The 16,277-nt window shown below is 36.1% G+C and overlaps 1 protein-coding gene across 1 annotated transcript; it reads right to left on the reverse strand.

Annotated features, from left to right (window-relative positions):
* Positions 1-3,464: 3,464 nt before the first annotated feature.
* On the reverse strand, positions 3,465-15,820 carry Cdk4 (Cyclin-dependent kinase 4). The gene is made up of 7 exons (XM_089648370.1): positions 15,515-15,820; positions 13,790-13,958; positions 13,520-13,661; positions 8,961-9,128; positions 7,982-8,142; positions 7,328-7,463; positions 3,465-6,354 (listed from the first exon to the last, which is right to left on the reverse strand). Exons 1-7 carry the CDS (start codon positions 15,633-15,635, stop codon positions 6,268-6,270), a joined length of 984 nt encoding a protein of 327 aa, XP_089504496.1. The 5' UTR covers positions 15,636-15,820; the 3' UTR covers positions 3,465-6,267.
* Between the last annotated feature and the right edge of the window lie 457 nt (positions 15,821-16,277).

The following is a 16,277-nucleotide window of genomic DNA, read 5'->3' on the forward strand; positions in this document are numbered from 1 at the left end:
TGCGTCAGATCTAGTAGTTCTGATTAGTACAGTAACCTTGTTTCCTGAAAGTTGGGGGTACCTTGCGTCAGATCTAGTAGTTCTGATTAGTACAGTAACCTTGTCGCCTGAAAGGTGGAGTACCTTGCGTCAGATCTAGTAGTTCTGATTAGTACAGTAACCTTGTCGCTTGAAAGGGGGAGTACCTTACGTCAAATCTTCTAGTTCTGATTAGTACAGTAACCTTGTCGCTTGAAAGGGGGAGTACCTTACGTCAAATCTTCTAGATCTGATTAGTACAGTAACCTTGTCGCCTGAAAGGAGGAGGGTAACTTGCATATCAGATTCGTGTATTTCCTTGGTGGCGACAATTAACATTTATTTTATTGTATAGGTTAACCCAAAATATTGTTTTAAATCGTTTTTTTTTGCTAAATATAAAGAAGAATATTATTACTGTCTTCGTCGCTTGACATAATATTAATTCAATGGCTGCACAGAAAGTCAGCTTTAAAAAGTAGCTTATCTACTCGTGGGTAGCGTAGCGTGGAAGCTAGTAGAAGCCTACAAAGCAAATATAACAGAAGCACATTAGTCCAGTAACCATTTACAACAGACTTTGCGTCAGATCTGCTAGTTCTGATTTTTTGGTGAGTTGTTTATGATGTTAGCCCAATAATTAATACAAGTTTCCGACCTCGAGCGCAGATTGCAACATTATCAAAAATCAAAAAACTACGAAATTTTCTACCTTTCTTCAATTAGATTTTAAGGTCTGATGTACATGGTTACTGGACTATATGTGAAGTTTGTAAATTTTCCATAGTGGGAAATTTTTATTATTCTGAAAAAAATTCTTTTATTGATAAATTTTTGCTCTTGAGGTTGGTTGGAAATTGTCTTTCAAACTGAGAATTTCCAAATTTGAAACATCTCACCAGGGATGCTTTTTGAAAAATTCAACATTTCTTTTTGAAGACACCAGCGCGGGTGCCACTTTGGTTTATCTATCAATTCCGTTTATTCCGTCAGTCCTAATCTGTGCAGTCATTAAGTTAATAATCGGATCATTCATTGTTGGTGTTCGGAAACTAGTGCTACAAGAGGTAAACTGGTGAATCTACATTACATTTGGAGTCCATTTCGTAGTTTCTATGGCATCGCGTTCGGGTCTCACCCGGTGACCCAGTAGCCGTGAGTTCAATTCCTCTGCTGGGCTGGCTAAGTCCTCCATCATGACACAACCTACATTTTCCGCTTACTGTTATGGCAGTAAGACATTTTCAAATATTGTCAGATTATTCGTAACGGTTTTGTCTTTCCTTAAAAAAAATAATAAAATCACCTACAGTTGAAAAAACTCTTTCCCAGCTCTTTGTAAATTACTATCTAATTTATTAATGTTTTTTATTAACTTACATTGACATTGTTCAGTGAAATGAAACCTGTAATTTTAATTAACAATTTATTGTGTAATTTGTGAAAAAAAAATGTAATGATACCTTTTTAAGCTAAATAACCTAACCTGTTAACCTAGTTTATTACAACAGCAGTTGTGAAATAAACATGTTGCTTATGCATAAACTCCATTCTCTAAATATTGGGTCTACAGTGCTACTATGTTTACACATAAATGGATGCATTAAATTAGTGATCCCAATAATGGGGGCGATATCGCCCCATGGGGCATTGGTGGTGTCCTCGAGGGCAAATGGGAGGCGGTGAAAGAAATCCTTAAAATAATGTTTAAGGGTCATTCCCCCGAGCTGGTTAAAAAGTTTTTTTATGTTAAATATGTATATACTATATTATTAGCACGGGTAGTTTTAAGAGGAAGCTACAAGCCAAAAATGTGTATATTCTTGGTATACCTTAAATTGTAGGTAATAGGCAATAAAATCGCTTGACAAACGGAGTCTAGAAACGTTCGATTTCAAGCACAAAACAGGTTTTTATTTATTTTGTAAATAATTTTTTAAGAAAGCAAAAAAGTTAATCAAGTGAAACTGTCACAGATAATCTTAGCTATAATACTGTATTTTTTTTAAAGTTATTTCCTTTACACATTCATACATTTCTATTGAAAACAATTTTTTTTTAGTGGTTTACATTTATATTTTTTATTGAGTAATTTATTTTTTTATTATTGTATTCTACTCAAGCGAAACAATACGAAAACCTTCAATTTATCTAAAGCATATTTTTTGGTATTCATAATGTGCACCAATTCGTTATAAAGATTAATCAAAATAGTGATTTATCATTAAGCTTCGCCTTAAATTATTAAAGAATTAACCAAGTTTCATTTGAAAATATTTAAAACTTTCCCAAAATAATCAATATTTTGTGGTCCATATTTTGTTGTGTCAATATGTACTGATTATTTGGGAAAGTTGTAGTAAAGATTTTCAAATGAAACTTTAAAATTAGTTAGTTCTTCAGCAATGCCACAACTTAAAGCCACTTGTGATAGTAATATACTAAATATTTAACATGAAAATCAAGCAAACACTTTTTGACCTGCTCGGGGGAGTGACCCATACCTAGAGAAAAGGGTTTTTTTTTTAATTTAGAAATATAGCATTTCCGGGTCACAAACCTCAAAATATTGAAAATCCACCCACTTCTATCATACAAGCGGAAAATGTGTTTGTGCAATGATGTATAAATATGAATATGAGTAATTTGCCTGTGTTACAACTGACTGTCTTTGTATTTTATTATTTTGTATTGTAGTAAGTTAAAAGTTATTCTATTGTTTCTTTTTTACATATGGCTCTGTTTTGTGGTTATTTAAGTTCTTATTTAAATTCTTCTGTATCTATTTTAAATATTGTGATTTCTCGCTATTTATATGCTTTGGTAATATATTATGTTAAACTGACCTGCTGACAAACTGCTTGGGCAGTTTAGCGGGTATAAATAATAATAATAATAACAAAAAAATAAAAATGGAGGACTAAACTAGTAGAGGGTCAAAACGTGGGCAGCAAGTCAGATAAGATTGGGAACCTCTGGAATAAATAATACACTACATCCCAGGATGGAATTTAGCTTCCTCCACAAATGCTATCCACTGGCTGCTGTCCATCGTTGCGGCCATCGGCCTCGTCGTCAATCTGTCCGCCTCTTCCTCGATCCAACTCTGGCAACTCATGTGGCATTATTTCAACATGTCCGGCCCTTTGAGACCTACAGAATCTTATCTTAATTGTACTGTCTTACCAGGTAATGTGTTCCCCAGGACAGCCAAATGATATTCAGAGAAATGATATTTTCTCTGATGAAAATATTATTGAATTATATTTTACATAAAGCTAAATAAGTGATTTTGACAATAACTGAGGGCGAGTTGAAGAATGCCACAAAGTAGTAACTTTGATATTATTATTAAATGGCTGCTGATTTAGTACTTGAAAAGCGTGAACTCACAGCTAAAAGTCAGGTGTTAGGTCGCGGGAGCTCGGTGTTCCAAAGGTCAATTAATTTTCGAGGCCATGGTTCATTTTAATTTAATAAAAAATCGTTATTATCGATCATACAACGCAACAATCACAAATATATATCAGTGGAGTGCACAACCATTTATTTACAAATACACACGATACAAATAATGACGTTCAGACATTAGAGCAATTGGGTGTAAAATTATATACATACACAACATATACATACACAATTGGCTGTTGGTTTGAGTGTGTACAGTTCAACAGTTTTAGGATTGGACAGAACCATTACATCCAATATCCCTCCAGTATTAATGCACATTTTGTAATAAGATAACTTTTATACATACTATGGATTGTATTATTAATTATTACATTTTATTTGTAGCATATTATTTACATGGCGTGTTGGCAAACCACCGATAGATTCATTGAAACCTCTCTCTCCGTCTTCCTCATTAACAAAGCATGTGACAGAAAGAGAGGATACAATGGAGTTTTCAGTAGCAGGACTATTTATGTCTTACATTACACCACATTCCAATATACAGGATGTAACAAAACTTACCCAAAAGACTTTAACCAGCGATTCCTGAGCTTATTACATATTTGGAGTCAAAGTTTAGATGCTATTTTGTTCACCGGTAACATTATTTTATTTTTAACTTAAAAATATTTTTTTTAAACCAGTAGAATGAGCGGTTTCTCTGCTGAGTAATAATAGCAATAAATTACTTCATTTTAACCCACCGATAAACAATACAATTAAAGCTTGGAAACTTGTAATAAATAGGAAAATAAAAATTAGTAACTTTATTCAAAAATACTTGAGAAAAGCAAGAAAATTTTAAACATCAACAAATTTTTTTATAACACTCTCGTAACCATAAAATACATGATTATTATTAGTACGGTGGCACCAACTTTTTGGTGCCACTGAATTCTTGGCACTCAGAAGGTTTTAAAAAAATACTGGAGATCAAAATACCATCCACATTTACTACAAGTAAACTCAGGAATTACTGCTTAAATATGTTCTTGTTACACCTGTATATTAACCTCAGAGGTATCTCAAAATTCACAAGAAATTAACATTTTACCTGCGACAGACAGTCATTTGATGATTAGACTGGTATAATATTACATGTAAATATTTAAAAGTTCATCAAATTTTAGCAATTAGTTAACTAAGTAATAATTGTTTGTAACCTTTTTTACAATTCATCCCACATTCGGTTTTACTCTCTTCTGTCATTACAGAGAACACAATCTCAGTTGTGGGCAATTCTTCAACAAAAACCACTAAGCACTTAGCACTGAACATTGTAGCAGCAGACTGGGAAATGGTCACAAAAGATGATAAATTAATACATAAATTACAATACGTTGTTCAAACAGTATTAAAAATAACTCCACAAATTCAATAATATTTCATTATTATCAAACAATTACGAATATTTCATACAAAACACTACAAGCATGGTAAAAAATACTTATAGAAAATAACACAAATCATTATCATTATGTACATACAAATTATTGCCACGCCATTGTTTCTATGCCAGACATAATAATTAAAAGAAGCGCTACAACGATATACGTATATATTCCACAATGTGACAAATAAATTATATATACTTACATATATAATAATACATTCACAGAGAAATCACTCTCATAAGCTCAGAACATCGTATCCATACTTAATCAATATTACCATCTAAATTCATTCCAAATAAATACACTAGAATCTAACTCATTACAAACATTGCAAGGAATAACCAAACCATTTATCTATTTGAATTTCTCCTACTCGCATCATTATACAGTAGAACTCTGTTAAATTGAAATGAACGGGACAACAAAAACCAAATATTCATTTTAGGAAAAAGATTAAAATTGCCGAAAATCGAGTTCCTGGGTCGCCCCTTCAAATTCCCATAGGTATTCAAGGTGAATTCGTAAAAAAAGGCTTTTTACCATAATACATCTATTTTTAAATGTCTTTTTAGTTTTACCGAGGATTATTCTTTCCTATCCAAGAACTGGAGTGGACAACTCGGGTGGACTGACATTTATTTCATTTGTTAACTGCTGTAATGTCATCCGTTTAGGAGAAATACATGTATATCCGTGTGTGTGTAAGTGATTGCCACTAAATTTTACAGAATGCATTGTCATCGACAACGAGTCTATCTGCGGAAGTTGTTTAAAAATATGACATTTCCCCGCATAAATCAAAATGTAACAGCTGATTTCAGTCATAGACGGCCCTTCAAAATCAGATATTTAAGTTAATTTGTAAATATAGGATGTATTTCCACTTAAATCAAAATCAAAAAAAAATTGTGCGTAACCAAAATAAATTTCTAATAAAAAAAAGATTTTTTTAGACTTCTTTTGGAAATTTTATAAAATTAAGAGTTTTTTTACATTAAAAGGGTTCTACTGTAATGGGAAAATGTTGCCAGCACAACGGATGGAGGAGTCGGCTAGCATTGGCAACCTGATGCTTCAGATCCCTTATTATTTACCAGGAGATTCTGCTGTATTTGTTTGAAATCATTGAAAAGGACATCGGTTTAATTGAATTTAGATGACAGCACTTACAACCTTTTGATGGTTTATACTTGAGATAATTACATACATATTGTTAATCAGAGAACACGGAGATAGAGAACACGGAGACACTTCCATACTGAGCGAGCCTGCCAACCACCCGCCAACTAGCCGTATAAGCTCACGTGCTTTGGGAGGTTCGCTTCCCGTACTGCCGGGACATCTGTCTCCGTTTAGATCATTTCTCACTGATATTGGGAAACGGGGACGTGTCTCCAGTCTCCTATGAAACCAGTTCCTCGGTGAAGTAGGGATGCTGCAGACACATGAGGGCAGAGGGACGCTGGGCGGGGTCGAACGAAAGCATCTCCTAAACAAACAGAGAAGTAGAATCCTAAATGAGAACATATAAAAGCGAGTGTTGCAATCAACAGAGTCCTAAGTATCCAGTAGCCAGTGGGACTATGGCATCCACTATCTTACGGGAGTACCCGGTTGGTGTGTTCTGCTCAGAAATTTGGTATTCAATGACCTGTTGAAATCAGTGGCATGTGTTGTCATGCTATTAGAAATGTTACATATTCTATTTTGTAATATGTCATATTATGTAACATAACTATGTAGTTCGTAATAATATATTATTATTAAAGTCATAATTTAATACATAGCTGTATTGTAGAGTGTCAAGCAGTGTAGCATGTAGCAAATTCTAGTTCTTACAGATGTATCCACGAATAATATAACCAATGGCTTTGATAAAACCAGTTTTGTGAAGCAATGAGACAATAATGATTGATTGGTACGAATTTATGGAATGTAAAGTGGGTTAGTTAATTTTTAACATTTGAATGGTCAGCCAACAAGCAAAACAACATCTTTAATGTTGTGCTTGAAAGCAGACATTTTCATCAAAAGCCGTTCGAGAATTGGGGTTAATGAGTGGTGTTCGATCAAATCATGATCGATCAAGTATGCAATTTTATAGCTGTTGTAAAATGATAAAATCCAAAACACTGAAAAGTGTGAGTACAAATGGAAACTACATGTTGCTCCAAAACTAACAAAAAACAAAGAAAGAGGCCTCTTGCAGCTAGCTCTTAAAAGGTTGATATTTGTCCATCTCTAACATTGACGAGAAATGTAAAAAGGTTGGAAATATATGACACTACATATTTAGATAAACACATTTTTTATTTATGAATGTTTCAACCTGTTGAACGTCTGAGATGGGGAAGTCTTTCCTTTCTGTTTACCAGACAATGTACCTAATTATATATCATGTTTATATCGTAATACATTTCCACAAAATAGCTAGCGTATAGGAGTGAGTGAGGCTTTCTTACGGTGATGAGGTCCTGTGCTTGCGAGGAGATGCGCGGACAGATGTGTGAGAGAGCACGCGGCTGGTGCGGGGGGAAGTTCTCCGATACGATGGAGGAGTTCTCGGGCCACGCTGATGCGACGGGCCGCCCTATCACTCTGGAATTGAAGTTGCAACGTAAGTTGTTAGTCCTTTTCACCTACAATATGAACGTACCACCCAGTCAGGAGCACTTCTGTCTCGGTGCAACCGGTATACCGAGTTTTAAGAATCGGCCGTGCTAAAACTGTGGGTTTGGTACAAACATTGGATAACAACTTTAATGATTTTTATGAATTTATAAAACCTGAAAATATTAAATTACTGGTGAAAAATAGGAGGATTCATTGGTTCTAAACCTCAGTAAGCAGTTTATATGATTCCATATTAATATTCGCAGGAAGATATTTGAAATCTAAAACTGGAAATGTCACACGGAGCAATTTCGTCACTGCTACGTTGCCGCGGCAAGTGATCGCCATTAGTTAAACTAAATTAAAGTAAACTGCGAAGGTAATAAAAGGAAATAGTAGTTCAATTGAATTGCCTACGTTTAAGAGCTCATAATCAAGTTACTGGCAGCTAATACAAAGTGATTTCATTGCTACTACTCGATCGAGCCTTAAATAGTACCTACCTAAATATCCTATCCAGCTGATCCCCCTCCGAGTGGCCGGGGAAGAGGGGGCGCAGGGCGTGCAGTTCATACAGCACGGCGGCCGCACTCCAGATGTCCACGGCCGAGTGGTAGGCGCGGCCCAGCAGCACCTCGGGTGGCCGGTACCATAATGTTACCACCTGGTCACCACAAACAAACAAACCTCATCATTACTTATATTCATTTTTACCCCTCTAATGTGTCGATAGGTGTGCTTTAGGAGACATTATTATTAATGTAGTATTCTGCTGATACGTTCAAATCTATGTTGTGGAAGTTTGTTCCATTTTTCCACTACTCTACTATTTGCAAGGAAGTGTTTCCTAGGATTGGATGCAAAAGGTGTTTTGTTCAGTTTTTTGGAGTGCCCACTGAGATTAATATTTGCGTTAGTGAAGATTTCTTGAATGCCAGGGCACTACAATGAACAGACATAATTTTTCAGTCTCAATCAAGTCACCCCTTCCTCTTCTTTCTTTAATGGTAACGTTAGTTCCTCGAGTATATCTTTAAATTGAATTGACTCTGTACCTCTATTAGATCTGTGTATATCCTTGGTTACATTATTATGTTTGGTAATTGTGATGTATGGTAATAAGGTTGAGTATTTAAGCAATAGATGGCGTCATAAAGCTTACTCCAGAGTCCGTCAGATGTCGCTAGAGTGTAACTAGTACTTGTGAGATGATATTGACAAGGAACAAGCTTCTCGATCCAGAGAATTACCAACCCTCGGGTAATGAACAGTGTAACGTAAATAAACACAATTATAAGTAGAACCTTTTACTTTTTACAAAGAGTTCCCAATACCGAAATCTGCAAAGTAAGGCAGATATAACAGTAATAATGTTTTATATCAGAGTTTCAATCCCATTAACAGTTGTCATCTAATATCCAAAACTAACACAAGAGCCATCTTTAGAATGAAGCCAATGGAAGGTATCTTCTGGTAACTCACCACGCTGGTCAGCTTCATCTCGAAGTCGTAGGTCTTGGCCAGTCCGAAGTCGGCCAGCTTGATGTGACCGCTTGAAGTGACCAAGAGGTTCTGTGGCTTCAGGTCCCGGTGCACCACTCGGTGCGAGTGGAGGAAGTCGATCCCCGACAGGATCTCTAGAGACATGTCCTGGAAACAATGATTAAATACATATATAAAGTTTTTTATTTTTATTAATGCTTATTATGTATTAAAGTGGATGCGGGAGGTTATGCGGTTGCCCTCAGGGCTTACTACATAGTTTAGTTTTATTTAAGAATTGCATATGACTAGCGCAGACCGCTTATGTTAGTCAAACTATTTAGTAGGTAAATAACGCTTTCTTAAAAATGACACTTGAAAAATCATTAATATGACTTTACTTGTCAAAATTGACACTAGGAAATTTAAACAAAATGAATACTTATACCAAATATAGAATTAAAATCATTTTCTGGTAAAAATATACTATATTATAGGTAGAATTCTTGACACATCAGTTCCAATTTTAAAAATGATAATAAAAATAATTTTTTGAAAATATTATATATGTATTGGTACTTTATCGCTTGTCTAAATTCTTGACACATCAGTTCCAATTTTGAAAATTAAAATAATATTCTGAAAATATTTAATTGGTATACTTTATAGCTTCGTCTGAATAATTGACAAAACCACTTCCAATTTTGAAAGTGACACTAAAATTCAAAACAAATCCGAGTTCATTGAACCAGAATTACATTCACTCACAGACTGACCCGATAACTGAATAAATAATTTAATTTTTTTAAAAGAAAAACAAACATTCCCAGGTTACGAATAACCTGACAATATTTGAAAATCTACTACTACCGCTACAGTAATTGGAAAATGTTGCTTGTGTTGTGATGGAGGACTTAGCCAACTGAGGAATTGAACACACTACGCCTGTATGCACACAGCCACCGACCGGTCAAATATGTTATATAAGAATGTTTGATAAGGTTACAAAGATTTAGAAAAATATTCAGGCACTGGAGAAGATTGCGTCAATGAGTAGATTCAATAGAATTTCCCTTTTTAATTTCTCTCCTCACCTACGCTAAATCTGTGCATATCCGAAGAGAAGCATCATCTTGGGGATGCAGTGTGGAGACTTATTAAGGCGAAGTTTCGAGCACAGCGACAGTAGCGTCAATGATGCTGCGTCTGTATCGTCGCGACAGAGTGACAATACGACACGCCATAGAAATGTAGTATGGGAGCATACTCGAACATTCCCATATACACTCCAATACGCTCCCATTAGTATGGGTATATTTCTAATATGTGTCATACTGTCGTGTTGATACTGATGCTACTGTTTCTATGCTTCCGTTCCGAAACTCCACCTTAAGGGAAAGCAAGAATTAAATATTGTAGGAAGGAGGAAACATGAAGCCGGTCAATTACTCCACAGCTGAGCACACAACAACACAGTCAACCATGTACGAATGTAAGACTTGCATTTGGAGTGTCTTCTGGATGTGTGCCGGTGACAGCACAGAGTGTGTTAAGCGCTTCCAGAGGATTAATGCGTTATCCATTAGTGGATTGGATACGAAGCGTGTTTAGCATTGAAACAAGAGATACAAGTTGTGCTGAGTGCTGATCACATCACATCAACATGAATACGATAGCAATAGACAGAGATGTGCTGGGCGCTTCCAGAGGATTAATGCATTATTATTAATGCTGTAGTAATAATTAATGTTGCCACACGATATCGGCGTCCTGGCGACCACTTTCGGAATCAACGGCCCATGCCACTTGCGGCTCGGCGGTTTGCCTCAGCTCACCCCTTCGTAATCCTGCATTCAGCCCAACAACACGTACCCCGAGCGCGTCTCGTGCGGTCCTCAGAAGTTAAAACCAAATTCAAAAGAATGTCCCGACTAACATCTGGATATTCACCCTAAAATCATTACTTTTCGACAAGGAATATTAGTATAAACTCCTGACTGGATTTCTAAGCGAACTTAATCATGCTGATTCTTGTTCCAATATGCTCCCAGCACGTGGCAAAATGGCGGCCTCGCCTTGCATCACCGATAGAAGAAATCCATGTAAGCTTGATCCTTTTTACCCCTTTTCATGTGCTATGGAAAATTCGGTGCCGATTTCGTAATATAAATTCAGAGAGAGAGAGATCGCAATTGGGTAGGAGTATACCATGTACCCGTGGTGTTTACCATGCCCCGTTCGTATAAGTTAATACTATAAGTATAAGTAATACTCTGTGTTGTTCTTCTTTGTGTATTGTTGTATGAAGCCCTGCCATAATATATCGTTGTAAACTATCACTCTTCTGTCATTATTGAACACCTGTCCCGCTCAGAATGAAGTAGCAGAAAATGATAGTCGACCTCCCGGCTTAAGCGAACGAGCTAGCCCGAGGTAGATGTCGGTTGACTGGTATTCAAACCCCGCATCTCGTATTATAATGCAATGCCACCTGTCGTGTACTGCACGAACACGGGGGCCCACTTATAATGTAGCACTATCGCCCAACGCTACTTTCCCAATCATACAGCAATATCTAGATTTAGCTCAAGCCTTTAATTCGATCTGCCACAAAATCATATTAAAAAAATTAGAAAATATGGGTATCAAAGGCAAGGAACTCCGAATAATGAAAAGTTATACGAGTAACAGAACTCAGCAAGCCAAAATTAATCACCATACTAACAAGCCACTGCCGATTACACATGGAGTTCCACAAGGAAGCATACTAGGGCCCGTTTTATTCACTATTTACATAAATGATCTATGCAACATGAAAATAGACAGAGACATTGTTAGTTATGCAGACTGTATCATACGTATCCAGATATCCAGGATTTTTCAAGGAAATTCATATTTACGTAAAACTGCAAGAACACTCAAACCCCGAAACCGCTTGATACCGTGTCGCCGACACAATTAAAAATCTTTACATCACAATTACTCTATCAAATGATATGCTATATGTGATTAATCAAGATAATTACATAGCGATATAGCAGCAGAACCTGAAACACATCTGAAAATAACCATCCACCACCTCACTCGGAGCCACCAATCCACGAAATGACCATCGCTAAGGAACCGACTCAGTATTTACGTTGATCCCCCTCCACTACTAACCAGAGGGAATTCCATGATGGCCGCCGTCTTCAACCAATCACAGCACAGCATATTCCATTGAGATTTTAATCAAACAATGATTACAAATTCAAATGTGACTATTTGTGATAACATCAGACTCAATTTACGGGAAAATGATTGAAAATATAACCAGGGAATAAATATCAACATCAAGAAATGATTATATGCTAACATAATAACATGAAAAATCACACCTAAATATATTTGTTACTCTTTGGTAAATATTCAAACCAAAATATTTAAATATTGAAGACAATATTAGTGATTTCTAAACGAAAATCTGAAACAGAAAAATCAGAAAAGGAAACGGTCACATCTGGGACTCGAACCCAGAAAATGTGCGGTGAAAAAATGAAGACAATGTTAGTAGTTCTTATTAGAAGTATGATACAGTTAAAAATGACCGAGGGGAATAGGGTCCCATTAGCTCAGTTGGTAGAGCACTGTCACGGAAAGACAAGGGTCCTAGGTTCGAGTCCCAGATGTGACCGATTCCTTTTCTGATTTTTCTGTTTCAGATTTTCGTTTAGAAATCACTAATATTGTCTTCAATATTTAAATATTACAATTTGAGGTTTTACTCAATAAAGTCATTCCGAAAAATAAATAAAAATATTTAACTTCACTTCTTCTAACTCAGCAAACTTATTTTGTGGCACCATTTTAATTGAAATTAATAAAATACTTCGTTTTTACCACTTTTATTGTTTATTACCAACATGTTTCATGAGCAACGCTCACTTCTTCAGGGTTTTTAATAAAAGTTTTATTTGATTTGTATAGCACCGCTTTTGTGAGATATCACCTCAGGGGCGCTTTACAGTTGATGCAGGTATTACAAAAAGTATGGTGTACATTTTACTTGAAAAGTTGTTATAAAAACATAATATTGTTCATTTAAATATTAGATTTATTTTTTTGGTAATCATAAGTTTTTATAAATAAATATTATTTCACAATGTTCCAAAATAAAACCGGTGACCGATTTTCGAATTTCAAAGATGGAATAATTCCGCCAATTTGTAATCATGCACTTTGTCATTATCTAGGATTTTTTCCTTTGAATCAAGTATAAATATTCCAAAGGCAATATAAGGAACATCATTTCGTTTACTTTCAGACATAAAAAAATGTTTGGGACCAAATTCAGTTTCCTAATAATTAACGGGTTAATTATGTACATAGTACACGTATCATACACAACCGAACTAATAATTACATACATATTGCTTAGTTTTTATAACTACCTTAATTATTTTATTTATTTACTTTATTTTATTTCTTAATATTGATTTTATAAGTCACATATAATTGTAACTCAGCATGGGAAACCACCCAGTGAGGCTCACAGTAACAAAACCAATAAAAAGTGTTACCCGTATCCTGGTCTGCGGCAGGCCTGATGCGGGGGCCTTGTCCAGGAAGGAGGCGAGGTCCTGCTCCACATGCTCAAACACCAGGAACAACACCAGCTGGCGGCCGCGCTCGCAGCGCTGCCCATGGCACACATCCAGCAATCTGCGACCAAACAACAAACAAACAAACTGGTCACTTACAGGTTACCAGGTACTTCTAATACTCGTGAATGCTGGCTACTGCCTCAGTTGAAGGTGTATGTTAATATGTTGGTTGCATCAGATACACACCTGACTACGTTGGGATGCTGGAAGGTCTGCAGCCGCTTGAGCAGGGTGACCTCGCGCAGGGTGGACAGGGGAACCCCGTCCTCGTTGAGGGCCACTCGCACCTTCTTCAGTGCCACCACCTGTCCGGGGTTCATCAGGTCATTAGCCTTGTACACCGTCCCATAGGCACCTGGAACGCACATTACTGATATTTACTTTGTGTACATTATAAATACATATTACGGAGCAATGACGTGGATTGCGACAGTTTTGGCAAGCTGCAACTTCAAGGAGCTGATTATTATCTTTTGTTAAATTATCCAATTACAGTATAAGATTTCTTATTTTAACATTCTTCACATTTGGGAATACAGTACACAGGTTAAAGAGTCAAATCCGGAGACATCACGTTGGATAACAGCAGACTGAAAGAAATCTGCTTCTCCAATCCTCAAGTCCAGTCCTCTTCCAATACTTATTTCCTTCACTTCTTAATAACAGGCTTGTCTCAAAGTCAGGGTTGATCGATAATAGAGATAAAGACGGAATGGTGGGTCATTTTCCCCGCTTTTCACAGCGATTCGTTAAAACGTATCATCCTTCAGTGAAACAATGATTTTATTCAGGAAGCTTTCCGATTCCGTTCTGCCACTTTCGATCAGCCATACTATAATTAGCTTTTTGAGAGGGTCTGTTTTATGCTTCCTGTATTGCTGATTTGTATCCATTATACACCTAGGAGCTAGGAAGATATGATATATGAAGTATGTGTTATCCAAACGATGTATTCACTCTTAGTTTTGATCTCAGTCTTGTTGTGCAGCTGTGATCTACAAAACTGTGAAGCTTGGAGTTCTTTGTATAGTTAATTCATGTTTTATTCCTTGAATAAGGGTGTCGATAAATACATATAAGGTTTTTACCCATCATTTTTACTACAGCTTTTGGCGCCTTAGCTAACGGATCTAGAATGGTTTTGTGTTGGTTGTAAGAAATAGGATGTACCAATAAGCTGTACGCTTTGTACTTTGTAAATAAAGGTTTTTTAATTTGAATTTGAACATCTGCTCTGCCGTGTGGTATCTTGAACAAGTTGTGGTAACGACTACAGCTAAAGTTTTCCGGCACATATCTAATTATAAATTATAAGACTACATCATCATGAAAAATCCCAAACGTCTCAGATTTACAAAAAAATGATTAACCTGTCAATCGACTCAGTTGGTTCTAGTTACGGCAAATTGACTTATTTTGAAAAGGTATTTTTTTGTAAGTCCACATAACATCAGGTTACCAACTAAACACTAACACTAACCAAAAATGAATAGTTTATTTATCATTTTAATATGAATTTTATTTTTCATCCTTTATGGGACTGCACGTCACTGCTACGGATAATACGTGTAGGTACATCACTAATCATCTAATATAATACTATGAATAACATCAGGGTTGGTATCAGCACTCCATTGTGACTAGCTTCGCTTCTTTGGACAACTTCTAATAAGCGACTACCGCGTTCACTTTATTAAGGAGTTCCCTTAATTCAATTGAAACTTCATCATTATATTAAAATTGAAACTAGGCTTGTATTTTTTATTTATTTATAAGGTTTTATTTTTTTTAAACTAACCGCAGAATTTAGCGATGTAAAAGTTTGACACTTCTTGTTTTAAACTTTTGTTAGGGTTTAAAGTTTTGGTTTGTTTGAAACTTTCAGTTTATGATGGAGGTGAGAGGACTTACCGGTTCCAATGACGTTGATTTCCTGGTAATTCTTTGACTTGGAGATGTTTGTGAAGTCGACATCGTTGCGGGCCGAAATGAAGTCTTGTTCGCGAGCAGCACCGGAGCAACCCTCGGACATTTTATCCAAAACTATTAATCACTTTATTATTAATCTTTTGAATTATCAATTTGTAACTACGCGTTGTAAACTGTTGAAGTTTTCTGACACAAAGGACAAAAATATAGAATATTATTATACCGTATAATATAATATATATCCTCTGAAATTTTACCACTTACCACGATAAAACAACAAACTTTCAAAGAAACAGCCGGCAGTGCTGCCACAACAGAATATCTCATTCGCGGTAATTCCAGTATTGCCAGCATTGCCAGTATGGACAGAACTTTTCCCTAGATGAGCCCTGATCTTGGCAACATTATTTTTGTAACATTTAGGTTGGTTGTAACGTTCAGGTGGTCAAGGATACAAAAAATTTACTATATAAATTTTTTATTTTGGAGGCGCGTTTGGATAACGCCGTGCTGGGAACCATTTATTGAATAACCAACACCTCTGCCATAGGTCACCAAGTGGTTCGCTACGTTTGGTGATTTAGTCCGGGTTCATCGGGTGAGATGTATTCAGGATGTGCCTGCCCACCAGCTGCGTGGCTGCCAGATCTGGAGGGGCTGGTTAGGAGAACCCATTGACCTCTCCAACTGGTTACTCTACCTATCGCCTTACGCCCAAGTGGAAGGAATATATTCATACTTCCGT

The sequence above is a fragment of the Hesperophylax consimilis genome, chromosome 27 (genome assembly GCF_061612785.1).
Source record: "Hesperophylax consimilis isolate HC1 chromosome 27, BYU_Hcon_1.0, whole genome shotgun sequence".
Lineage (NCBI taxonomy): Eukaryota > Metazoa > Arthropoda > Insecta > Trichoptera > Limnephilidae > Hesperophylax > Hesperophylax consimilis.

Excerpts from the sequence above, each read along its gene's own strand:
- Cdk4 (XM_089648370.1), bottom strand. The coding sequence starts at position 15,635 with ATGTCCGAGGGTTGCTCCGGTGCTGCTCGCGAACAAGACTTCATTTCG. Across the intron at positions 8,143-8,960 it reads AGATGAAGCTGACCAGCGTG|GTGGTAACATTATGGTACCG; the intron begins GTGAGTTACCAG and ends TGTGGTGACCAG. Across the intron at positions 6,355-7,327 it reads AAGCACAGGACCTCATCACC|GAGATGCTTTCGTTCGACCC; the intron begins GTAAGAAAGCCT and ends CTGTTTGTTTAG.